Source organism: Hemiscyllium ocellatum, chromosome 12 (assembly GCF_020745735.1).
Source record: "Hemiscyllium ocellatum isolate sHemOce1 chromosome 12, sHemOce1.pat.X.cur, whole genome shotgun sequence".
In the NCBI taxonomy this organism is placed as follows: domain Eukaryota; kingdom Metazoa; phylum Chordata; class Chondrichthyes; order Orectolobiformes; family Hemiscylliidae; genus Hemiscyllium; species Hemiscyllium ocellatum.
Window position 1 is genome coordinate 19,895,062 of NC_083412.1, and position 27,715 is coordinate 19,922,776.

General features: G+C 40.1%; 1 protein-coding gene across 3 annotated transcripts in view; it reads left to right on the top strand.

The window, feature by feature from the left end:
* The first annotated feature begins 413 nt into the window (after positions 1-413).
* Positions 414-27,715, top strand: part of LOC132820677 (leucine-rich repeat-containing protein 63) — a 33,205-nt gene continuing 5,903 nt past the window's right edge. Inside the window, exons 1-9 of one of the 3 annotated variants that reach the window (XM_060832909.1) lie at positions 414-497; positions 4,440-4,548; positions 5,746-6,138; positions 6,524-6,610; positions 9,273-9,347; positions 10,467-10,615; positions 12,560-12,658; positions 13,831-13,967; positions 20,600-20,683. In XM_060832909.1, coding sequence (XP_060688892.1) covers positions 4,458-4,548; positions 5,746-6,138; positions 6,524-6,610; positions 9,273-9,347; positions 10,467-10,615; positions 12,560-12,658; positions 13,831-13,967; positions 20,600-20,683 — 1,115 coding nt within the window. In that variant the 5' untranslated portion in view covers positions 414-497; positions 4,440-4,457. Of the gene's footprint in view, positions 498-770; positions 783-4,439; positions 4,549-5,745; positions 6,139-6,523; positions 6,611-9,272; positions 9,348-10,466; positions 10,616-12,559; positions 12,659-13,830; positions 13,968-20,599; positions 20,684-27,715 lie in introns of those variants that run through there. The other 2 variants (XM_060832910.1, XM_060832911.1) reach the window with 2 other exon arrangements.

Genomic DNA, 27,715 nt, shown 5'->3' on the forward strand with positions numbered 1-27,715 from the left:
AGGGCTAGTAACCCTGCTTTAATTTATCTGCGTTGAGTGAAGGGAGGGTGATATTGGGGGGGGGGGGGGGGGGGAAAAGAAACATGCTGTATGTATTTTTTCTCTGCATTGCAACTTGCACGTACTCAGCACGTCAGTCACCGTTTTGCCCATTTAACACTGAACCGCGCTGTAAATACGATGATTCATGATTCTAGTCATGGATGCAATATTATATATATATATATATATATATTACGGCCACCAATTCGTTTAGCTTAAAGTGAACTGCCCACTCCCCATCCGATTTCTTTTTTTATCCGGGAGTCAGTTAACGCACGGGAATGTGGAAGTAGTAAATTCCCCCCTCAGAGCTTTCGAAGTACCTGCAAGTGTTCCTCCCTCTACTGCCAGAGTTAGCGCTGAACGCCAGCTCCCTCCCCTTGTCCTGACGCTGGCCCTTTTTGTATGCAAAATGTTGCCGGTCCATTGCGACAAGCGGCTGCCTCACTCACTGGGTACGAGTGGGTCGGGGGAAATCACAGAGTGACTTATTGGGCCCGTTTTCTCTCATGAGCTGTATTTCTTTTCGTGAAAAGTTACCCTCGTTTTTGTTTGTTTGGGGGGGGGGGGTGGGGTGGTGGGGAGAGGGACCGCATGGCGTTTAAAGGTAAATCCAAAAGGTTGATGCTCCCTCCCTCCGAGGGGGTTCTTGTTGGGTGTTGGGGAGAACACAATGCAACGCCCTTCCCTCCCCGCTCTGTACAGGTGTTGAATCCCAATGGAGCTGCAGGGAGCGCGTGGTTGGTTGGGGGGGGGAGGCCGGCGCGTGGACGGCTCCTGGGCGCGAGGCGGCGGTGGCGGTTGCATGCCAGCCGTTGTTGCTCGGGGCGGTTGCTTGGGTCGGGACCTGGCGGTGGCGGTTGCATGCCAGCCGCTGTTGCTAGGGGCGGTTGCTAGGGTCGGGGACCTGGCGACGGCGGTGCCGCAGGTGAGCGAGACTGGGTTTCCCCGGAGAAAACGGTTGAACCGGAAGACAAGGTGGCTCCTCGTGCCCACCCACCCCCCCCCCAAAAGGAGGATCAATGCCCCGCCTTCCGTTCGACTCCTCCAACGGACCGAATGGCCTCTCTCTTTCTCTTTGCACCCCCTCCCGACGCCATAACATTTCTGTGACTCTTGAAGTTTGCACGACCCCGAACCCGGCGACCAGGGCAGTTTGTTCCTGCTCAACCTTGTCAGGACTCACGCCTGCAGACGGACCTTGAGGCTCAGGGATAAGCACAAGTACCACCCAGCCCCCAAAGTTATTATTCGCCTTTACGCAGCGGATCAGCAAAGAGCTGGCCAGCCTGCCTCTGCAAAGACGTCCTCTACCGCTTTCAGAGCTTTTATTTTTGTTTCCTTCTGTAATAGGGAACGATGGAGTACTGTAGAAAGACAGAAGACAGGATTTGGAGTATGTCAATAGTCTTTTTGTGAACATTGAAACAAAGACAGGCATTTACATGGGATGTCATGTTACTTGCAATGTGGCAGCTCATTTATACGCAGCAAGGTCCACAAACGCCAACGTGACCACCGTCAGATTGTTTGCTTTCAGGAGGTGTTGAGGGGTAGATGTTGACCAGGGCACAGGCAAAACATATTTTGCCCTTTACAACAATGTGTTGGTTTCTGCTGCACACACCTGAGAGAGTAAAATGGGTCTCAGTTTTACATGTCATCCAATACCTTTGAGATTGCAGCGCTTCCTTCGTGCCCCTGTACTGAAGTTAAGTTTTTATTTTATGTTTGAGATTCATAATTTTCTATTTTGCAGTGAGTGCTTCAACTGTGCCAATGCCGTCCTTATAAGTTTTGTTAATTTAAGTCTAGATATATATTTTTTAAAATCACAAAACAGGCATGAGATTCAGTTCATAATGTAATGTAACATTTGTTTTCTTTGTCTACATTTCCCTTTTACATTGAGTTTGTTAAAACATCAATCAAGAGTCAAGAGTAACTTTATTTGTCATTTCTACCATTTACAACCAATACAGTAAAAATGAGAGTGCTTTCTTCCAGGACCAAGCTGCTACATGGACCACACAAATTACACAAGAGTACAGTCATAACAGGGCAGCGTAAAGTGCATAAGAAAAGTGCAAAACACGCAAGATAGCACAGTAATTCCTGACAAGTCAAGACAATCAGAGTTATGAAGGAGGAGTAATGATCCTACTGTAGACTAGGATAATAATAGGGTAAAGTGTTGAAAGAGTAAGAGTTCCTATGGTATACCGAGAGGATTTTCTTTTATATAACGGCATGTTTCCAGCCCAATAAAAAATGAGGCACCACTGAACCTGGTTCTTAGGAATACAGTGGACTAAATAAACCAAGTGTCAATAGGTGTGCAGTTATAGGACAGTGATCATCATATCACAGGGTTTAATTGGCTATGGAAAAGGACAAAGAGCAATCTACAGTAAGAATAATTAAATTATGTAGGGCAGGATAAATGAATCTGACCCAAATAAATTGGAATCCAAGATTGACAGACAAAACTGAAACTGAGAAATGGGCTGTTGCTGAAGAGGTTCTGGTATAATCAAGGTCATTAACAAGAGAGAAAGATGTAGGATAGACATATCCAGAGCTCATGAAAAATATGGAGAGAAAGATGAATCAGAGAAAAAGGGAATTTGACAATTGTCAAGTACATGACAATTGAGAACCAGGTTCAATGTAGAAGGTTCAGATGGGAATTAAAGAAACAAATGCAAGAAGCAAAGACAGAGTATGAGAAGTGACTAGGAGCTGCCATAAAAGAAATCCAAAAGCCTTCAATAGGAAAATGATTAGTAAAAATTGATAAAAGGGGGAAATGAGCTGACCAGGTACTTCAAACAAATTTACCTATGGAGGTAAAGGGCATTGCTGAGTTACTACTTTAATGCTTTTCATCTGTCATTACCAAGGAAGATGATGTGCCCAAGCAATGTTAAAACAAAAGATAATTGAAGTGTTCCAAATGAATGATTATGTAGTACAAAGCAGTAGCAGTTGTTTTGGTAGAGGTGAGGGGCGCTGGTGAGAATGTGTGAAGAAGATGCATTGTAAAAGTGGTGGACCTTAGCTGTGGTGGGAGGTGGGTGCAGGAGCAGTGATACAGTGTGAGGTAGCAGAGAGAAAATGGTAGCACTTAACCTTGGCAGAGAGTCATTGACCATCTTCCTACACTGCTGGCATTCATGCAGATGGCTCAGACTGCACTAATCTGGCTGGTGACCTCGGACTGGGCTGGCATCTTCTGGTTTCGTAACATCCCCTGCCTGTTTAGGGAAAAGTGGAAATCCACCCAACCTGCCCCCTTCTGCAACCCCTCGTCTACCAGGATCTCTGGGTCCCTATTTATGAATAGGGCCACTAATTGCTCCTTATCTGCAAATTCCAGGGTTGATGTCATGAACAATGTAGGCCCTGGACTGACAGTAGATGTCTGGGTGCACAACGGACTTTTAAAGATGGCATCAGTGCCAGGGATACAATATGTTCAGGATATTCTGGCAATGTGCGTTCTTAAAACTACGATGAAGAATCAGGCTACTATTGGACATGAGGGATACTGTGTGGGGGTGATGTGCAGTTATGAGCTAGTTTGAGATGATTGCACGAGAAAGCCAGCTGGTTATCACAGACAGGAGTCCTTCATGAAACTTAGCTGAAAGACTTTAACCAAAATGTGTTATAGTTTGGCCCTACATTGAAATCCAAAGAGAAAAATAAATAAGGTTATGAGGAAAAGGCAGCAGAGGAGCATTAAATGCAGTGCTCTTACAGAGAACTGAGACAGATGATGAGCTGATTGGCCTGCTGTGCTCTAGCCTACAAGAAGAGTTGTTTTCTTACTATGCCAATAGATATCAATACAGTATTTCATTAGTCTGGCCTTCCACAGATAGAGTAATTACATAGCTTCCAGTCCTTCATCTGGTGTCTTTACATCCGAATGCAAATAGTGACAGCTAACTGCAACAAACAAGACTTACGTGTTTTTTAATTGTGTTTGCTCATCCTTCAAGTTAAGGCTCAAGTTTAGTTTCCAGGACTTGAGCACACAATAATTTCAGTGCAGTAGCAAAGCCGTGCTGTCTGATCTGGGGTGACATTTTTCAACTTGCAAAAGGTTCTACGGTGCTCTGAAATATGGCACAGATTTGTCTTGGTCACTATTTATCACTCAAAACACTGTCAAAAGATGCTGTAAATATTGGATTGGCTACACCATGGTGTGGTGGTTACTAGGTTTTCAAAAAGGGAGTGAAAAATGCCACGCTGATTTTGGTGATGGGACAGTCAATTAGGTATGCGTAATATCACTTCTGGGTATTTAAAACAAACAATTAATTTAACATGCTCCATATTATGTAAAACTTGATATTTGTTTCAATTAACTTCAATCAACCATACAGATTTGAACCAGGTTCAATATGTCTGAACATGCTCAACTTCTTCGCAGACCATTGCCACCAAAAGATGCAATATCTGCAAAATCCTGTGAACCCATAAGTCGACCACCTGGTAAGTAAACTATTTTCGTTGGAATTATTAGACAGGGTCTTGTTGTAGCAATGAAGTATTTAAGATAACTTATTGTTTTGCATTCAAGTATTTCTTTTACCAAAGCATCTGTTTGGTCTCAAACGATTTTTAAAAATGTGTCATAATGTCAGCTGGGGCTTGATTGATATTACTGTTGCTTCTGAATCAGAAGGTTGTGCTTTCAAGGCTCACTCCAGAGGAATGAGCACAACACTTCTAGCTGTGATCTAGTACATGACGAAAGGAGATTTGCTGGCGACATTCCTGACTTTTGGATGAAATATTAAATCATGGCTCTTTCAAGTCAATATAAAAAATATTCTGCCAATACTTGAAAGAAGGGCAAGGGATCTATTCTCAATGTCTGGGTCAATATTACAGTCCTTGTATGGAGCTTATTAAAAACCTGTATTGAACTCTATTGTGTTGGAAGCTTATTTTAAAATTGGAGAGCACAATTTGAATTATTTGTTTTCTAAAAACATGGAAACCCAGAGTTCCTAAAGTTAATAAAAGTGAACTTTCAAATTGCAGCTTTATTCTGGTTCTTAGTATATTTGAGAACTTAGTGTGAGACACATTAGCGCAAGCTATTTATACTTTAGATTTTTACTGCTTTCAAACCATTAAAAGCCACAAGATACTCAGTACAAGTAGGAGTCCTTATCAACACAGTATCCATTGGAGTCTATTGTGGTTCAACGTGCACCCCTCCAAATCAAGTTAGCTTACTCACAGTGCAATGGTCTTTTTTACCTCAAACGTGATCTGTATTTGGCCATTGAATCACTTAAGTTTCCTTTGAGCCTAAAGTCATGGATTCAGTGTGTAACAGTCCTTCTTGCTAAGATCTGAGCGCTAAACCCTTGTCCCCAAACCATAAACTTGCACCCACCACTTTAAATAGTCTTTTGGTGGTCTGCCCTAATGTCTCCTTACATGCACTGGTGTTGAGTTTTGGTTTGATTGAAGCTCCTATGAAGTGCAGGAAATGTTTTTACGAATTTACCAGTGTCTAAATGTTTGCCACACTCTGTAGTTTGTGTTTATCAACAATGTAGATATCTCATGTGACAGTACTTTAGCCAGTCATCAGAAAGATTACATTATAGTGGTGTAATAATTGTTCTTGAATTTTAAGAATATTCTTTCAGCCTGTTAAAATATATGTTGTAGATAAAATTTCTACGAAAAATGCAACAGCTCCCAAGGGTGAACACAAGAAGGAAAACGCAAAAGAATTAGACTCTGCCAATCAACCCTGCACTTCCTGTACTCCAAATAGATTTCTTTCCTGGGATGTTGCTGTACATGGACAGGATGACTTGAATTTTGCAGAGGATGATCTTTGGTATGATTTGAATGATTTTCTTCAGGAACCCAGTGTGAAAGTTCCACCTTTGCAGAGTAAAGGCGTAGTCTTATCCCGTCACAACTATGAAAAAATTGTGAGGCTCCTTGCTGCTGAATTATGGAATCAGAACCAGGAAAAAGTGAACATTGTAGAATTGCCTTTTGATGATATTCCACCTGTGTTAAGACGAATACCTGAGAGACAACGCACTATTGGTATGATATTTTGACATTTTCGGAAAATTACAGCTAAAGTTATAGGAATGCCTTGCTTGCAATCAAAGAGTTGCTTCTAATCACAAAGGAAATGGCGTTTTAAGGAATTGTAAAAGTAGATTTTCCTGATTAGCTGATGAAAAATATATTTGGAAGTGGGGGAATGTAAAGTAACCTTGTGCTGCAGAAGTGAATTTGCTGGGGGAGGTTACAATTTTGTCAGATTCCTACTTCTCAGCACCAAACAACGATCCATCCTGGAAATGCACATGTGCAGAGATGAACTAAAAATAGAAATATTCTAACCTGCTGTGTACACTGCAGTGAAATAGTGCAACAAAACATTCTTAAAGATTCATGCTTGAATTGTGGCTGCTAATTGCAGGTACCCCAAGAGAAAATAGGCAACTAAATTGGGGAAAGGTGCCAATTTTTGAAGACCCTTCCCCCAACACTGACATCTTCACAAATGGTAAAGTCTGATGAACTCCAGGTATTGGGCCTTGATGTATTCGTTATACTTTTGATACATTTGATGTGATTATTCATTATACAATTGTCAGCAGATAGGTGAAGGCTGAAGAGATAAATATTGGAAGTATGGCCAGCCTGCAATGCATTGGCTCTCAGGAAAGTGGCAGCTTTGGACTTGTCATCTGATCTTTGGGGTGGGAAGGCTGCATTACACTTTAGGGAGATCCTGGAGCTTTGGGATTCTGGGATTGGAAATGGAGATACTGATCGTGGTAAATATATAATTTTTTTTAAAAATGTACACAATATTCAGCTTTGCTTTTCCTCATTGAGCAGATTGCCTTGGTTCAAATCTATTTTACTAATCAACCTGTTAGGAGATGTTATTACACACCTCTGGAACAGATTGGACTTGAACCTGGGCTTTCTGGTCCAAGGGTAGAGATACTACCACGGCACCATAAGAGGGCCTTTGCCTTGGTTCAAACTAATGCAGGAGAAACAGGTTTTTGTTTAACTGACTATGGGATGAGACCCTAACTAGCGAGGCCAGTATTCTTCAGCTATTCACTCATTGTCCTTGAGAAAATAGTGATGATCTGCCTTCTTGAATATGACTGAGTGGCTTGCTGAGCCTTTTCAGAGTGCCTTTAAGAGTCAACCACATTGCTGTGGGTCTAGAGTTACACATTGCCTGGACCAGCCGAGGACAGCAGATTTCTTTCCCAAAAGGACATTATATTTTAAAGAATCTGATAGATTTTACCTGCTGTTATGGGACCCAGCGATACTTTTTAACATGTCTAAAACGAGCATAATTTGACTTCTCTTTCTGATCAGGCTCTAACATACTGCCTGCCATCAGTGGATTTGACATCCAATTCAAATCAAAGGACTTGAAAGCCTTTATCATGACAAATTATTATAGACTATCAGAGCTGATATTTTTGGCCTTGGGTCCATAGCAGAAATTCCCACTGAATCAGGAGCAAAACGATATTCAATTGCTATATTGCCTCAGAGAGACTGTAAAAATGATTGGTACAGAAATTTGCAGTTGAAATGCTTAACAAAGTCGCACCTGGTTTTGTAATGTGGGATGCAATTTTTGCTAATTGGCTTCTGGGAAAAGAAACATTCCTTTTTCTGTTAGAATAACAGTACCTCAGAGAATAACAGTCCCAGAGATATTAAGAGTTCCATGTTGGGTCTAGTATAAATGAATATGATTTGTTTAAGTATAGCTATTTTGTAGGCTAATATTAATTCACTTTCCCATACGATAAGCTTATTCCTGGCAGTAAAAGTTCAACACATGGAGCCCATTTTATCTCCAAAGTGCTTAAACAACAGTGAACATAGTAATTCTTATTAAATCTTCCCATTTTATACAGACTATTTTGCAGGGGCAGTACTCGAGGCTAGGAGACCCAGGTTTCTAGATTGCTCCAGGGTGTGCAATAATATTGTTGGATAGGTTAATTAGAAAGTATCTACACAGGTACTGGAGAGTGCAGCTGAATTTTACTAATGTGATAAATGTGGAAGGTGGACTGAAAAAAAACCTTGCATCAAATTGGATTAGATTCCCTACAGTATGGAAACAGGCCCTTCAGCCCAATAAGTCCACACCGACTCTCTGAAGAGTAACCCACCCAGACCCATTCCCTCTGACTAATGCACCTAATACTATGGGCTATTTAGCATGGCCAATTCACCCTGGCCTGCACATCTTTGGATTATTGGAGGAAACCAGAGGAAACCCACGCAGACACAGGGAGAATGTGCAACCTCCACACAGACAGTCGCCCGAGGCGGGAATTGAACCCAGGTCCCTGGCGCTGTGAGGCAGCAGTGCTAACTGCTGAGCCACCATGCTGCCCTTTAATCCCTGATGTAACTTAATATAATATGAATGGAATACAGATGTCATTGTGAAAGCTGTAGTATCCCACGTTTCTCGATTACGAAAAATTCTTGAGGTGCCATCTTGCTCTCGATGTAAATTTAGGCCAGTTTTTTCAAGTTGAGTTAAGCCACAGTTAGCCAGTCTATGTTCCTGTTGCTAGGCATGACTCAGCTGCTGTATCTGGGGGGTGAATTATTTTCCCTTTAAGTCTGTTGGATAGTAGGAAAGGGATTGGGCTAACGGAGCAGGCAAGTAAGATCACCGTGAAAATCGAACACCTCCTCTGATTTAAGGCACATATCTACTCCAGCCAAAATACAGTACAAAGAGAAGCAAACATTATCTGGTCACAGAGGTGTCACTAGGAAGCTAACAGCAATGTGAAATGCTTGGGATTATATGTGACCGTTCCACCTTTGTTTTCTGATTGAAGTGGCACTTTAAACATAAAAATGTGCCACTCATGTCTCAAGAACAAAGTTTCAAAAACTGTACTTATCATTGTACTATGCTGATCCAGACAGAGCTTCTGTACATTACTTTGTCATTATCAGAAGAAGATCTACCACTATCTTCTTGGGGTGAAAATAAAGTTGGGGAATAAATGCTGGCCTTCCCACTGATCCCCTCATACTAACCATGAAATATAACAAATTTACCAGAACAAATAGTTTCACCAGTGAACTTCCACATTTGTGAGTCAACTATTTATGTTAGCTTGTACTAAAAATTTCGAACTTTATCGTTACAGAACTGATTGCTGCTGCTCGACACCTAGAAAATAACTTAAGACGTGGTATTGGGCCAGAATTGTCTGGCTATCCAGGTAATAAAAATATTGAAAAAATGATGAGAATAAATCACCAATGGAATGTAAAAACCACACTAATAAAGCATTTGACATGATATTATCAATGCATTTGAAAAACATACTGTATTCAGTATAGTATTACAGAACAATAAATACAAAAGTAAATCAACAAATACTACAAATATAATCTTTAAATGTAGAAATTTCATGTGACAATCCATTATAAATGCATGTTGGTTAACATTCCTATTTAAGATGTCTTACTGCACAATTTGTTGATTTAATTAAATAATTTGAAGAAGGTGTATGAATAAAGTAACTTTCTGTCTTCATTTGCCAATTGTGATTTGTCAAGATCCATTACTTACTTAACCATAAAAATTTGCAATTTATTACAGACACTTTCACCATCTTTGGTAAATTTTGTCACAAGAGATCCAATGGTGTATAAAGTGGTAGAAATATAAAATCAGCTGTTGAATGCTAATATGTATCTGGAGATTTGAATTTAACGTGAAGGGATGAAAGTTGAATGTAACAGCCTCAGTATCCTCTCTATTTATGATTTTTTGAGCAGTCCTGATTTTAATTACTTTGCTTTTGGTGGCCGTGTTTCAGCTTCCTCAGCCTTCAGGTTGTAATACCCTTCATACATCTAGCTGCTTCTCTACCTCTTTTCCTCCTTTAAGATCATCCTTAAAGCCTACTTCACAATCAACTTTTGGCCATCTGCCCTAATATCTCCTACCATGGCTTGGTGTCAAATTTTAGTTTCTCATGTGAAGCGACTGATGAAATTTTATTTTACATTAGGGGCTTGATATTAGTTGTTGTCATCTTCAGTCACCTTCACTAAACCCATAGTTCAGCATTTATAGGATTGATACTTAGAGTCATAGAGCCATACAGGAAGGAAACAGACTCTTCAGTCTGACCAGTCCATGCCAACCATAGTCCCAAACTAAACTAGTCTCAGCTTGCCTGCAATTTGGCCCATATCCCATCAAACATTTCTTATTCATACATTTATCTAAATGTCTTTTAAACATTGTAACTCTACCCACATCCAGTGCATCCTCTGGAGGTTCATTCCATACACAAATCACTCTGTGTCTTTTCTGACTTTTGTTGCAGGTCCAAATACTGAAGGAGGTAAAGAAATTCTTGAATCTTCAGACAATGTATCCCTAGATTCGGAGGAAGAACCAGAAGGAAAAGTAAACCCATATGATCTTCTTGTTCTAAGAACCATAACAGTCGGAAATGATTCTTTAAACCTCAGAGTAAGTCAATGAATGATCTACTTACTTAAAATTTAGTCATTTTATTAGTCTGACGTAGTCATGCAATGCACCATTACAGTCTTTGGGTACATCCTGTCTCACCAGCAGGACACACTCACCTGACCAATTGAGAAGGAGTCTCCTTGGGAGTCATCAACAGTGTCTCCTGACTGCATAAAATCTCATGGCATCAGGTTAATCGTGAGCAAGGAAACATCCTGCCAAATACCACCACACACACCCTCTACCCTTGTCTCCATGTTGAATACCACTTGGACGAAGGTTATGAGGGAGGCAAGGGCACAGAATGTACTGTGGCTGCAGGACTTCAGTGTCTGTCACCAAAAGTGACTTTGTAGTATCACTATTGACTGTGCTGGGTGAGTCCTAAAGAGCATAGCTACTTGACTGGGTCTGCACCATGTTGTAAAGGAACCAACAAGATAATTTTTTTTGTTTTAAATTCATGTGTAGTATATGTCACTATAAGCCAGCATTTATTGTCAATCCTTAATTGCCAAAGGGCAGGTTATAGTCACACTACTGTAGGTCTGGAGACACTTGTTAGACCACACCACGTAAGGGTGGCAGAATTCCTTTTGTAAAGGAGGGGACGGACATTAGCGAACCAGGTGGGTTTTTACAACATTTGACAGTCGTTACATGGTCACTGTTATACGAGCTTATTAAATATAAATCTATATTTAAATGTCATCGTCTACCATGGGGGATTCCAGCTCAAGTCCTTGAAATATTAGTCAACAACTTTGGATTACTCATCTAATGATATGGCCACAACACTAACCCTCCATACTTGACCTTGCCCTCACCAGTCCACTTGATGCACAGTTCTTGTGGGTCAAAGTTCAGTCTTTACATTGAGGATACCCTCCATTATGCTGTGTGATACTAACCACCATCCACCCCCACCAACTCCTCCGCCTCCTCCTCCTCCTCCTCCTCCTCCTCCTCCTCCTCCTCCTTCCCCCCCCCCACCAATGCCTCTGATCACCAGCAAATAAATCATGCACAATCTGTAATCTCACGGCCTAGTGTATCCACATTCTGCCATTAACATCAGGCCAAGCCACCAACTCTAGTTCAATGAAGCGTGCAGGAAAGCAAGCCAAGATCAGCACTGAGCATTCTTCAAAATGAGCAGTCAAGCTTGGGAAGCTCCAACATGGGACTGCTTGCATGCCAAACAGCAGAAGTAGCATGGAACAGACATGGCAAAGTGATTATACAACCAAGGGATTTATTTTATTTACCTCCAAGTTTCTAATGGCAGTTGATCTGACAAATTTATGCATTCACATTACACCCTAACTTATGTTTAGTTTGCATTTGTTTTTACTTTAGAAATAAATCCTCTTTTTCCTGTTGAGGGTCTCACAAAGAGTTTTTCTTACTCTCTTTAAAAGCTAATCAAATACCAAATCTCCGTGACACATAACAGGTTGAGTTCATAACCTTTATTATTTCTTTCTACATAATTTCATTGTAGTTGAAACTCAGTTACTTTCACATCCTTTGATAGTTAATGTTTCGTTGAGTTTCATATGCATCCAAGCTATTTTGCAAATTTCCAGTTTTTTTTGTTGTTGCAATTGTACAAATTTGTGGGTAAATAATTGGGCATAATTATCAACGTTGAAAAATGTGAATATCAATGCAGTGTTTCTTCATGTTGTCATTATTTTGTTCCCTGTGTCCTTGACCAACATTGGAGGTGCAGCCAATGCATCAATGCCCTTTATGAACAATTTTAATAATTATCAAAATCTATCAAAGCATCTAAATATTTTTGAAACATTTAGCATTTCTACAATTTCAAAATACTGTATTTTAATTCCCAATGCATTAATGACAAAAGGTGGAGGCATTTTTCAAGTTTTGTAGAATATGATTATCATTATGTTTAATATCATCACTATATTGTAGGGTCATTTTCTTCGCCAACTTCCTGATCTGACTGCACTTGTTTCCATATTAAAGTATCTGAACCTGTCTTTCAACACTTTACAGGACATTCCTGCTGAGGTGAGAGCAATTTACTAAAATTGCATTTGTATTATTGCTTTACTCAGATAAATTATGTGATCATGTGTAAACTATAGCATTCCTATAATGAAACCTCTTCTAGCCAACTGCCATAACTGAATTAATGATTGGCATCTAGTCACCTGAATGCTGGAGAACAATGCTGTAGAACATATTGTGACATACCCCTAATTACATAATCAATGGATTAGTTTGAGAGTTTTGAGAAGATTTGTATCTCAGGTTGAGGTTCTGGATGTAGGTTTGCTCACTGAGCTGGAAGATTCATTTCCAGATGTCTTGTCGCCCTACTAGGTAACATCTTCAGTGGGCCTCAGGCGATGCACTGCTGAAAATTCCTGCTTTCTATTTATATGCTTGGGTTTCTGTGGGTAGTTGAAGTTACTGCACTTGAAGTTAACTGCTACAAAAAAGATTTAGAAGTGAAATAATTGCACAGAGGGCAGTATCTCATCACCAAGGCACCCTTTGTTTACATGTGCATAGTACACTCACTGTGACCAGCCAGCGTAGAGTCAGTCCTTGAAGTCAGGAGACTCACTGTATATATCTGTCAGCCAAGGCTCCTTGACTGGCCCAGATTAACAACTCCAATCAAGGATCTCATAATCAATAAGATCCACCTGGTTCCAATCACAACAGTAAGGTAATAAATTAATTAGTTTCACATTATAAATTCCACAATATCATTGGCATCACAACGGGTGATTTCAAATTCGTTGGTTAGATTTGAATGCTTTTATGTGAGAACAAATGTATAATTTTCCATTTGCACGTAGATGAAACTGACTTTCTGTTATCTAATTATTTTTGAATAGGTTTAGTTTTGACAGCATGTGAGCAATGTTGGGGAATTACATAATTGAAGTGAAAATTGTTTAGAAACAAAATATTTGGCCATAGAATACTTGTACTCTTGTATACTTTTTTATTGTTTGATCTCTCTATATCACTTTATATTTAATTGCTCTTGTTTCAATTTGGCTACTCATGCTAGTTCTTCTCAACATTTGAATTTTTAAGCTTTCTTTTATAAGCCAATTATAAACCAGTCAGAAATGTAATTATGTTACTAACAACTGTTATCCAGTACTTTAAAAACAATTTAAATGAATGAATATATTTTCATTTAACTGTTCTTTTCCCTTCAGATTTATAGATTCTCCCACCTCGAAGTGCTAAATTTACGAGACAACCCTATAGAGGAGATTTCTTCTGATATTGCAAAACTAGCAAACCTGAAAATCTTTAATATTTCCTTCTGCCAAATTTCAACCCTGCCTGCTGGGTAATGTGTTCCAAATGTCTTCTACAGCCTAATAGCAATTTTTAGAATAAGTTTTGACACATATTGTGAAAAGAAAATTCTGAACTTGTTTGCTACCATAAAATGATGTGAGCTGTAAGATTATATTGGGAATCTGTGTGCTCCTGAATATTTTATCTCCACAATTCAGCAAACAACTTCCCGTAAAAACCGAATGAACTGCGGATGCTGTATATCAGGAACAGTTCTGTGGAAGGGTCACACAACCCGAAAGGTTAACTGTGATTTCTTTCCCCAGATGTTGCCAGACCTGCTGTGCTTTTCCAGCAATTTTTGATTTTGTAAACAACTTCTTGTCCCCCAGATTGCTTTTTACTTAGTCTAAAAGTCTTCTCTTCCAATTATTTACTAGTGGTTATTTTGCAGTACAGAATTTCAGTGCTGTTGGAGTACCAAAACTTTTCATTTTGCACTCTCCAGGATAATTCTCAAGAATGTACCATTATAAATAGTAAACAACATCTGTATGGTATGAATGAACAGTGCTGATTGAATTTTTCATTACTACTTAAAATTATATTTTATTCTTCTTATATTGCCCCCAAATATTTCTGTTTCTATTATTTACGCTATTATTAACAAAATTGTTTCATAATTTATTAAAAATATGCTTTTCTATCTTACTTTCCACATTCAGTATGTCGCTTTTGCCCGTGTTTCAGGCATTGTGCCATACCAGCAAGCTCTTAATAACCATTGAATCTCTCAAGGAGATGCTAATTGTTGTAACTGGAATTTGACTGATTTGGATACAATGGGATGGATTAGTCAGGAGTGCGTTGAGCATTATCTGCAAACCAAACACCCCCTCAGAAAAATGTGTCAGCACATGCACTAACCAGAAACCTGGCTGTCCCGTGGTGATAATATATGGATATAAAAAGACTAGTTTTAATTGGATTAAAATTAGACTTCTGCCCCCATTTGAGAGGAGGTCCCATCCTATAGAGCTGATTGGCAAGCTATTTTGCAGTTGTAGTTTCATTTCTAAATTCCTAATATTTTGACTTGTATTTGCACTCTTTACATTAGTTTAAAACAGAAGTTTGATTCCCTCATGGGATTTCCATACCTACCATGCTTAAATTACTTATGTCATATCATGCAGTAAGTGTCTGTCTGAGAGTAAATTTATTTTGTTTTATCCCACATTGGCACATATGTATCATGGCATCACCGATTCCAAAGCAATCTCACAGTTGTATAATTAAAATTGGAGGAGCTGATGCAAAAGATGTCATTTCCTGTTGTACTGTCTCTGCTTTAAATACTTTCCATACCACTGTCCTTTGCTAAGTATGATAACCCCTCATTCCACTGGCACCATAGTAACCATGAAACAAGTCAAAATCATATTATCATTAATAAGAAATGAGATTTAATCATAATTTAAGATACAAATGTTACTTGTAACTTGAGTTAGTCATCTAAAACAAAACCTTTCTTGGAATCTTTAGCTTTTATCAGTCAGAATCTTACTTTCTCACTCTTGTCTTATCATTGTTCTTGATTAATCTTTCTTTAGCCTTTTAATATGGTGATCTGTTCAAATTGTCTTAATTGCTGATCATTTCACCCTCTAACTTTAAAATTATATCATACATGCACTTAAAGCTCTATAGTTCTCCCTTCATCTGGATCCATCTTGACGATGAGCCTTACTACTCCAATTCCTTTCGTCAAATCCAAATTGGCGGCACAATGGCTCAGTGGTTAGCATTGATGCCTCACAGTGCTAGGGACCCGGGTTCGATTCCAACCTCTGGCGACTGTGTGGAGTTTGCACATTCTCCCTGTGTCTGTGTGGGTCTCCTCTGGTGCTCCAGTTTTCTCCCACAATCCAAAGATGTACAGGTTAGGTGATTTGGCCATGCTAAATTGCCCATAATGTTCAGAGGTGTGTAGGTTAGATGCACTGGTCAGGGATACATATAGGATAATAGGGTAGCGGAATGGGTCTGGGTGGGTCACTCTTCAGCGGGTCACTGTGGACTTGTTGAGCCGCAGGGCCTGTAGGAATTCTATGATTCAAATTCTCTTTTTTCTCAAATTTTGCTGACTTTAGCAGGTATCAACATGTATAATTCTATCCTAATTGTTTTAAGACCTGTTTCTCTGAGATGCTTTGATGATTTTACTGGCCACATTAACTGCTTCGTGCAAAGCTGTTTGTCAAGTCGATGCAAAGGGTTAAACCCATTCTTCAGTGCAGTATTTCCTATCCTTTGAGGAAGTCTGATTTTAACTGGTTGCCAGCATTTTCTTGCACACTAAACAAGATATCCCAATATTATGCCACTCCTTATTAATTCTCATGTGATCCTAACAAAAGCACTGAGAGCATTTTATTCATTCTTCCATGTTTGATCCTGGATGATGGCCTGAAACTGTCAACTTCAGTTCTCTTAAAAGCAATCAAGGACATAAATATCACCGAGAAAGCTACCAATTTACTATTGCTATCTAAGGTTCCCTTTCACTGAATGCGTGTTAATACCAAATTGCCATTCTATTGAATTATACAAAGACATGTTGTTCCAATTCTCATGTGCTGCTGTGTATTTCCTATCTCTTATTTTCTAGCCTCAATCACTTCTTCTCATTAACTTTTACATGGCCCAATAGTTTCCATCCCATCTCTATCATGAGCCCTGGAAAAAATTTACTGTCTAATAAAATATTATCATAACATACTTAAAATAGAAATAAAACTTCTGATTGATTCCAGGCAATGACAAATACTTGAATTTGTTCTTTATCTTAGATGACATTTTCTTTCAAAAGTCACTGGATAAATCACTCTGGATTTTTTGTTTCGCATTTCAAATTTCACTATATACAAAATAGCATTGCTGGCTAACATGTTTTTTTAATAATATTTCATTTATTTCTTTTCAAACCAAATGGGAATATTCTTTCTTTTGTATTAAAGCCATGAAGACTACGTATATACAGTTTTGTTATTTTCCCTGAATCCCTTTAGATTTCAGGAAAACATTTCCCTTAAATGTTTTGTTTTAATCTTAATTTAATCCATTATTATCATTAATTTTAATCAGACTTAATGTTTTTGAAATGCCTGATACTCAGTATTTAGTGGTTTTATAGCAGTTCTCACATTCCCAAGTACATTGTTAACAAATGGTTTGATGGGTTTTGGATGATTCATTTTCAAAATTTAGGAACAAAGTAGAGATTCATGTTTGAATTGAATTGAATTTATTGTCACGCTTACCGAGGCACAGTGAAAAGCTTTGTCTTGCAGCAATACAGGCAGATCACGGAGTTAAGTAGCATAGATAAGTAAATAATAGGTAAACAGCAGCAAAACTAAAAACACCGGTTCAGGCGAATGTTAAGAGTTTGAGAGTCCATTCAGTATTCTAACAACAGTAGGGTAGAAACTGATTCAAAACCAGCTGGTGCATGTGTTCAGGCTTTTATACTTTCTCCCCGATGGTAGAGATTGTCGAAAAACATTGCCAGAATGGGATGGATCTTTCAAATGCTGGTGGCCTTTCCTAGACAGCGGGCCTGGTATATGGATTCTATAGATGGGAGGTAGGCCTTTGTGATTGTCTGGGCTGAGTTCACCACTTTCTGTAACCGTCTCTGATCTTAAATGGTACAGTTGCCACACCAGGTAGTGATACATCCAGACAAAATGCTCTCGATGGCACACCTATAAAAGTTGGCAAGGTTAATCACTGTCATGCCAAATTTCCTCAGCTGCCTGAGGAAGAAGAAACATTGTTGGGCCTTTGTAACCAGTACGTCCACATTAAGAGTCCAAGAAAGCTTGTTGTAGATGACCACTCCCAGGAGCTTGACACTCTCCACTCATTCCACCTCTGTGCTGTCAGTGTGTGGGGGGGCATGAGTAACATCCCGCCAAAAGTCAATAATGAGTTCCTTGGCTTTGCTGGCATTCAGAGCTAGGTTGTTCTCAGTGAATGATTTTTCCAGGTCTTCCACCTCCCATTTGTAGTCTGTTTTGTTGCCATCTGAAATTCGACTGACTATGGTGGTGTCATCAGTGAACTTGAAAATGGCATTAGTCTGGTATTTGGCGACACAGTCATGGGTATACAGTGAGTATAATGGGAGGCTGAGTATGCAGCCCTGAGGGGCTCCAGTATTGAACGTTAGTGAGGATGTAATATTGTCCCCGATTTTCACTGACTGTGGCCTGTGCATCAGGAAACTGAGGATCCAGTTGCAGAAGGTGGGGCTTAGTCCAAGATCACTAAGTTTAGTAATCAGTCTCGAGGGGATAATAGTGTTGAAGGCTGAACTGTAGTCAATGAGTTGGATTCTTACATAGCTGTTCTTGGTGTCAAGATGTTCTGGGAAGGAGTGAAGGGCAAGTGATATGGCATCTGACGTGGATCTGTTGGTCGGATAGCCAAATTGGAGTAGGTCAAAAATTGTAGGAAGGCTGGAGTTGATTAATGCCATGACCAGCTTTTCAAAGCACTTCATAACCACCAAAGTTCGGGCCACTGGGCGGTAGTCATTGAGACATGCTGCATGAGCCGCCTTAGGCACAGGGATGACGTTGGCCTTCTTGAAACAGGCAGGGACAGTGGCCTGCTGCAGAGAGAGGTTAAAGATGTCCGAGAAAACCCCTCTGCCAGTTGATCTGTGCATGCTCTGAGTGCACGGCCTTGGATACACCCAAAGGAAAACTGATCTGACCTCTGATGCAGTGACTGTTGGGATAGGTTCGTCAGGACTTGTCAGAATAGGTGTTACCTCTCCACCGAAATTCTGCTCAAAGCGAGCATAGAAGGCATTGAGACAATCTGGGAGGAATGTGTCATCATTTGCTATCTTACACTATCGCTTTTTAGAACCTGTGATGTCATTCAGTCATTGCCATAGTCGTCGGGTATCTGTTTGGGTCTCTAGTGTGGATCGATATTGGTCCTTGGCTGTCCTAATGGCTCTGTCAAGGTCATACTTGGATTCCTTATTTGAGTGGGTCTCCTGATCTGAAGGCCTCACACCTGGTTTTTAGCAGGTTCTGTATGTCCTGATTCATCCAGGGTTTCCTGTTGAGGAACACCCGGATTGACTTCCTCGATATGTAGCCCTCCACATGCTTGCTGATAATATCTGTGACGGAGGTGGCGTACTTGTCCAAGGTACCTTACGGACTGTTTGAACGTGGCTCAATCAGTTGATCCTCTACCTCCCCTGACCAGCACTGAACCTGCATCCACGAGGGGGCCTCCTTCTTGAGCTTTTGCCTGTAAGTCTGGAGAAGAAACACTGCATTGAGGTCTGAGTTCCCGAAATGAGGGAGGGAGATGGAGCAGTAGGCATCCTTCACAGTGGTTTAGCAGTGGTCTAAAATGTTTGGGCCCCTGGTGAGGCAGGTAATGTTCTGGTAGTACTTGGGCAACACCTTCCTTAGATTGGCTTGATTAAAGTCACCAGTTACAGTAAACAGGGCCTCGGGGTGTTCCGTCTCCAAGGTGTTAGTGGTGGAGTACAGCACATCCAGAGCTTCCACAACCTTTGCTTGTGGTGGTTTTATACATAGCAGTGTTAAATTCCCGTGGTAGATAGAAGGGGCGGCATTTGATGGTATTTGTACTCTGTGAGGAAGGAATTCTTTTGCCCATGACGTCTCATGCCCTCAGGCTGAGACATTGTAGTGAACTCAACCATTATTAAGTAAATGGTAAGAGGTATAAAAAATTTGAAAGCATCTGCCAATTGTGAAGTGACTGGATTTAATACATTGAGCTGTAGAGAGATGACATTCTTATCTCCGTATAGCAAAACTGAAATTCTGTATGTTTTTAAATGTAAAAAATAAAACGGAAAGGAATATGTTTGTCTAGTTTATTTGGAAAATATCTGATAGTACAAGAATATTTTTCTTAATTCCAACAGGCACCAGGATCTTAGAATGAATAACTTGCATTTTTATACAATTTAATAATGCACTAAAATATTTTGATGCTTTGTGAAGATATTTGCACATTTTAACAACTGTTGTACAACGTTGTTCTTGGAATTTATTCAGTTTACTAACAATGCAGATATATTTCTTCAGTTCCCATTTGCATAGCGCCTCAGTCAAATATCTCAAGTCACTTGACAGAAATGTTGTCAAATTAATTTGGATAATGAGCCACATAAGGAGATATTAGGGCTGGTTATTACAAGATTGGCCAAAACAATATTTAGGACCTATTTAAAGGAGGAGAGAGAAGTAGAGAATTTAAGATTTAGCGTAGTATTAGGATGGTTGAAAGTATGACGGTGAATGAAGGAATAAGGGAAGCCAGAGTGCAGATTGTAGCGGATGTTTGCAGATGAGCAAATAAATTAATTCAAGAAATTTGGTCCAATGTTAGTTTATCTTTAAACTTTAAGCAATCCTTCTAATAGGCATCAAAGAAATGCAACTGACTTAGGTTCTGATATGGCACTGACAAATGAAAAGTGATCCTTGCTTAGACAGAATGCTCATGCATGCTACCTAATGGCCGCAATGCATTCTAGTTCTAGTCCAGCAACGTTTTAGAAATCTTTCACAAGTAAATTCATCTTAAAAATATGTCGGGTTTTTTTGACAGGTTATTTCATTTAGCAAATCTCCAGTCCCTGAACATTGCCTATAACAAGATTTCTGTTATTTCCAATGACATTAAGAACCTAAGGTTAGTAATGATTATTCTTGTATAATTCATTATTTCATTTATTTGATTTATTTATTGTCAATGTATCCTGTTACAAAATACAATGAAAAGTGTTGTATAGTGTTGCCCCTCTCTGGTACCATCTGAAAACACACAAAATTAAACCAAAACATAGAATACAAAGGCAGAAAGATGAATAAATAAAGTGTCCAACCTTAAATGATTTGCAGATGTCAGTGTTGGACTGGAGTGTACAAAGTTAAAAATCACGCAACACCAGGTTATAGTACACCAGGTGTAATTGGAGGCACTAGGTTTCAGAGTGCTGCTCCTTCATCAGGTAGTTGTGGAGTACACAATTATAAGACACAGAATTTATAGCAAAAGTTTACAGTGTTATGTAACTGAAATTATACATTGAAAAATATCTTGATTGTTTGTTAAGTCTCTCATCTGTTAGAATGACCATGTTAGTTTCACTTCGTTCATATGTAAATCACAAAACCATTTTTAAAATGTAACATTCTCAGATTAACTTTGACATTTGGTGTCAGCCCAGATAATGTGTTGAAGGCGTTCACCCCCTATGTGCTGTTGTCTGTGCCATAATGTTTAGACTGATTCTAATCTAAAAAATGAGTTAACAGAGTCTTACATGGATTCATGCAGTTTTTGAGCAATGTACAATTTAATGATGCAAGTACAAATTCACCCCATAGGTATCCATTCGGTACCCATAGGGGGAGCCTCAACCAGGACCTTGGGTTCACGTCACACTACAGGTGACCACCATTGCACTATACGCGCACACACACACATACACATATACATTTGTGGGGTGAATTTGTTCTTGCAGAGTTACATTGTATGTTGCCCAAAATCTGCATGAATCCATGTAAGATTCCGTTAATTCATTTTTTAGATTAGAATAGTCTAAACATTATGGCGCAGACAGCAGCACACAGGGGTGAACACCTTCAACACACTATCTGGGCTGACACCAATTGTTAACCTGAGAATGTAACTTTTTAAAAATGGTTTTGTGATTTACATATGAATGAAGTGAAGCTAACATGGTCATTCTAATAGATGAGAGACTTAACAATCAATCAAGATATTTTTCAATGTATAATTTCAGTTACAGCACATTAAACTTTTGCTATAAATTCTGTGTCTTACAACCATCTGATGGAGCAGCGCTCCAAAGGCTAATGCTTCCAATTAAACCTGTTGGACTATAACCTGGTGTTGTGTGTGATTTTTAACTTTGTCCAACTTTACAGTCCTCGTTAAGTGCTCTTCCTTGAATCTGGTGACCATGCACGAAACCACTTCCATTGCACCATTGGAACATATGTTGTTACTCTTTGACACCATCTTGCCTCCCCTGACACTTTTGCCACTGTAAATCTCCTGGCTAATGCACATCAATCCTGCTGGGTACCACACTGGCCCAAACACAACTCTGCCGTAGCCATGAATCCACTTTAGGCCCATCTTGCCGTTGCAGCCGCAGCTGATGTCGCTGGGTTTATACTGGGCCCAAACTTGCCTCCGCCGCCACCTCCATGAATCTGCGCTGGACACAGATTCCTCTCTGAACTCAAACTTAGCCTCCGCTGCAGTTGCTATGAGTCAGTGCTAGGACCACCTTGAATGTATAGAAGCTACTGGGAACACAGACTAACTGACACCACTGCCACAGATCCACGTTGCTGGGCCCACATAAGCCTGCACTGGGCTCACTCACCGATGCCATTGCTGCAACTGAGCTCTCTTCACCAAGAACTAAGTAAAATAGAAGGCAAAACAAAATGAGAGAAGAGAAGGAAAAAAGAAAAGAAATGAAAAACTGATGGAGCAGATGAGCTCTGGGCTTAGAGCACCTGTCATTACTATCTTACCAGAAGATGGTGTCAGATGTATAACAATATTTAGATAAGTACAATTTGTATAGCACCTTTGACCGACATAGTATTTTCAATGATACATCAATGCAGGTTTGCTTTCAGTGAAACATCTGTTTCTGAATTACTTTAAAACAATTGAGTATTTCAGTTACAGATATATAAAGGATTTGGAATCAAGGACCAGAAGTACAATTTCAAAAGTTGCAGATGTCTCCAAATTTGTAGTTAATATAGAGGAAAGTTGTGATAAAGAAAATAAGTCACTAATGATTTAGTAGGATTGGTGTGTAAATTACATATTGATTTTAATTTAGATAAATGTGGCAGTGCATTTTGAAAGAAGGGAAAGGGGCCAACTATTTCCTGCAAAATAAGTGAAAATAGAGAAGAGGACCAAAGGGAATTGAAGTGCAGGTTCACAAATTATTAAAATATAATGCAGGTTAACAAAGTTTATGCAAAAGATAATTTAAGTACTGAAGTTCATTTCTAGGGGAAATAAGGCAAAGTTACATTAAACTTATTTACCTTGGTTAAACTACATTTGGGAGATAACAGAAGATGCAAAAAAAACCCAGCAGTTATATCAGAATTGAAAGGCTATAACCATCTAAAAAGATTGAAGGTGGTAGTAATTTTCACTACAAAAGAGGAAAGTAGTATGTAGCCTAATAGAGGTCCTTAAAATTATGGAGCGATGTGACAGCAAGAACAGAGAAAATATTTCAACTTTTTTGGGAAATGGAAATTTATTGGCTATAAATAACAAATTCATGAGGAATTCAAGTGAAACATCTTTACCCAGAGAGTAGTTAAAATGTGGAACTTGTTACTGCAGCATTGAATCCTAGAATGACACAGTAGAAATGAGATCGCTCAGACAACTGTGCCTGTGTCAGTTCATTGGTAAAGCTGCCCAATTAATACTGCTTGCTTGTTCTTACCTTGAAGTCTCTTATTTTTCTATTTAACCATTTCCTTTTTCAGACAATGCATTTTAGATCACAATAACTCATTGGGCTGAATCTTTCCAGAAATCCGCTGTTATTTTAGGCAAATTTCATGGAGGGTTTCTCTTCACAAGGTCTTGCAAATTTTCTCATGCAATCATCTCAAACTCTCATCATTAACCATGCACCATATCCCTAAGGAACCTCACTTGCCCTATTCTCCCTCAAGCCATAAGTAGAAGCATTTGCAGGTACTGGCACACTCCAGACTCCCTGGTACCAACATCACATTTGAAAGGCTGTCGAGCACCCCTAAATCGAACACGGTCTGAGCTGCCCTCAGCAATCTCTGTGAATTGTCCCAGGCATAAGTGTCAAATAGCACCCCACTTGGCAGACAGGGACTTGGATGTTCTGGTGGATGAGGTGGTGCAGAAGAAGTCTGTTTTGTTCTCCCAGGATTGGCAATGGTGGACTTGACACAGACCCTGCCAGCCTGGCCTGAGGTCACCATTCAGGTCAGTGCAATCTCAATGGACTGGAGAAGCACCCAGCAGTGCAGGACAGATGACTAATGCTATGTGCTCTGTACATTGCTTACTCACTCACTCAGGACCCCTCACCACTTTTACTCACCTGCAGCAGCACTAATAGCTGTGCCACCAATTTTTGTCTCATTTAATACCTTCCTTTCGCGTATTCCAGGAGCAAATGTATCATAGTAAGGACTGAAAGAGCTAAGGTGGTTGGTGGGGCACCTGACATACAGCTCCTTTGAAGAGTGGATCTTTTCCCTTACAAGTGAAGACCAAGGTTGGTTCTGTGAAGATGCTAAAACATCCATGTCTCGGTCGTCAAGTAAGAAGTATTGTTCATTGCATTAATTCCCCAATGAATGTATTCTTAACATTGTCCAACTTCTACTCCTTGTTCGCAATGCATTCTCTCTTCCATGCATAAGCAGCGTCAGTACAGTCTCCAAGGCATAGTGGCTGACCCCACAAGACAACCCTTCCTCCACCTCTGAGGAAGAGCGTACGGATGCCACAGAGGAGGCACCAATAGAACTACCTTCTGAACCTTCCACCAACTCAGATACTGACACCTTGGTAAGAATATCAGCTGAATTCAAGCACGTTGCAGAGGAAGAAAGTCCCAGGTTACTGGCACTCAGAGGACTGAGGCTCAACCTCAGGCAGGAGAGGAGCCCATGATGTTGGCCAATCGTGATTTAAGCAGGCAAGTTTGTTGGAGGCACTGGACAACCTGAAACAAAAGGTTACACAACTGCATCAACACTTACTGGGACCTTACAGCCTCAGAAATGCAAACGTCTAGCCACCTCCATGAATAGGTTGTTGGCTGCCACGGAGAGCCAGAAGCAACACTCACACAGTTTGCTGGATATGCGCACAGACCTGCACTCCATCGCTTTAACCATCAGGGCATCACCTCAACACATAGGCAACAGAGAACAAGGGTCCTCAAAGGGAACCAGGGTAGTGCCAGTATGGAACCAATTGGAGGAGGAGATTCTATACAGGAACCTCAGAAGTCTCCTCTCGGGCCACTCCAGAGGTGGCAGGGCCTTCGAGGTCCACACTGCCTGCTACCCTCGGCTCTGTGGGAGGTCAAGCCAAGGAGCATGAACCTCCATCTGGATAGAACACATGCAGAATATCTCAGACGCAAAATCCCTGGAGTCACCTCACCAAATCTTCAAGACCAGTGTGCTCCTCTATAGGGCAGGCTCCCTTCATTCAAACTGCAGACCCTGGGACCTTAATACTTGAGCACATTTGTTAATATATATTTATGTTTCTTGGCTGTGTGAACAAATGTATGTCTGGTGGTAATTACAAATACAGAGTCTAGCCAGCCTTCGTCTTGGCGAGATTCTGTAGTCAATGGTGAGAAGCAAGCAGCTCCTGCAGCATGTGAATGCCATGGGAACTCATTCTTGCTACTTTGCCACCTCGGATGAAACCTGCCACTCCACTATGCATTATGTGTGCATGACAGTCACGACTGGTATTTATTCCTGATGCTGAACGATGTAGTCAAGAGTGCTTGGGGCCAGGATTTGGACTCCACATGTTTCTTAATGCCTAAGGTGCACATCAGAAGTACAGCTGGCAAGTGTCTTTCAGCTGTACTGTATGGATATCTGTAATGCTGTTACCCTTTTGAAGGGCCTCACATAGAGTCAAAGAGTTGTACACCACAGAAACAGACCCTTCGGTTCAACCCGCCCAAGCTAACCAGAGATCCGTAGTTAATCTAGTTCCATTTGCCAGTATTTGGCCCATATCCCTCTAAATCCTTCCTATTCATGTACGCATGCCGATGCCTTTTAAATGTTATAATTGTACCAGCTTTCACCACTTCCTCTGGCAGCTCATTTCATACATGCACCACCCTCTGTGTGAACAAGTTGCCCCTTAGATCCCTTTTAAATCTTTCCCCTCTCACTTTAAACCTATGCTGTCTAGTTTTGGACTGCCCAAATCTGGGGAAAAGACCTTGAGTGCTTACTGTATCCATGTCCCTCATGATTTGTAAACCTCTATCAGGTCACTTGAAGGCCCCTCCCTGGTAGAATAAAACACCTACCCCACCCACTGTGAGTGTAGTGGCCGCCATTTGCAGTTGCACACTTATTATTCACAGCAAGATGGCAGGATACAGTGATCACTTATCACACTGAGAGTCCTAGGCTCAGCCTGTCTCTCTTGGTGAACTCCAGTATCCACATTCCCTTCTTGCTAGTTTACCCCATCAATCCCATTGGTTTTCCCACATTTTACCCAACCTGTCTATCTAAATCTTGATCTCCCCACTACATGGAATCATACAGTATAGAAGAAGCCCTTTGAGTCTGACAAAAAAAACTACTCTTAATTGACATTGGTCTCACTTTCCAGTATTAGGCCTATAATCTTGAACGTTATGACATTTCAAATGCTCATCTGAGTAAAAGTTAAAGGTTGCGAGATTTTCTGCCTCAATTACTCTTCCCAGGTAGCGTATTCCAAATTTTCACCACTGTCTGGGTGAAAACATTTTCCTGAAATCCCATCTAAACCTCCTACCTTTTAGTTTAAAATTATGCCCCTTTGTTATTGACCCTTCAGTTAAGGGGAACACGTTGGGAATTGCCTTTGGTTTATATTCGGCGAGTGAGAGAATGGGAAATTATATACCAATGAGGCCAGCTGATGTCACAATGAGAATATTGATGTGATCATGTGATTCTCCCAGTTTTCTCCATTGCCGACTAGCCAAAACAACCAAAGAACTGCAGATGCTGGAAATCAGAAACAAAATCAGAAATTGCTAGGATAATTCAGCAGGTCCGGCAGCATCTGTGAAGAGAAAGCAGAATTAACGTTTCAGGTCCAGTGACCCTTCTTTCATTTTTGTTTCTCCGTTGCCCACATTGTTCAGAAATTGGGAAGATCCACCCATAGAATCCATCAAAGAACGTGATATATTCCTCCATGGACTTACCATCCATCCTCTTAAATCTATCAAACATTGACAATACTTTGTAAACTCGCAATAAATCATTCTTTTTTCTTACCTCCATTCATAAATTGTATTAGAATCTGGAGGACCTCTTCAGTTTTCAGGTCAGAAAATTAGAAAGAAATTAAAACTAACTTTATTGTCACATGTATGAGTACAGTGAAAAGTGTGTAAGTCACTGCTTACGCCACCATCTTAGGTACAGTGTCCCTAGGTACAGCTTCCTCATGTACAGATCTTAGAAAAATATAGAAGTAAAAAATCCAGCGTAACAGATTTTCAGAATAAAATGGTGAAAAAAAACTTTTTACTCCTCCTTAATAAGGATAACGTCAAATCCCTTCCTGGCTGCTTCTTGGCTGGAAAAGTAACCTAAGTCCACATCTCCACCTTGTTCTCCCACTGCTCGCATGGCTCCAATTCTGAAAACACTGGTGAATAACTATTATTTCATGATCCTGTGGTACAACTCAACCATTTCACTTCAAAAAGACACCAGGAGCTTTTCTTTTGTCAGAGACAGAAATTATATTTTCTTTACCTTCCCACTTAATAATTCATTTTTTCCCCTACTTTTTTTGATTTTTGTCACTATTTCACTGCCTGTGGTTGTTATTAGGTCAATTAGGTCAAAGCTGGTTTCATAATTTTTGCCCGAGTGTCCT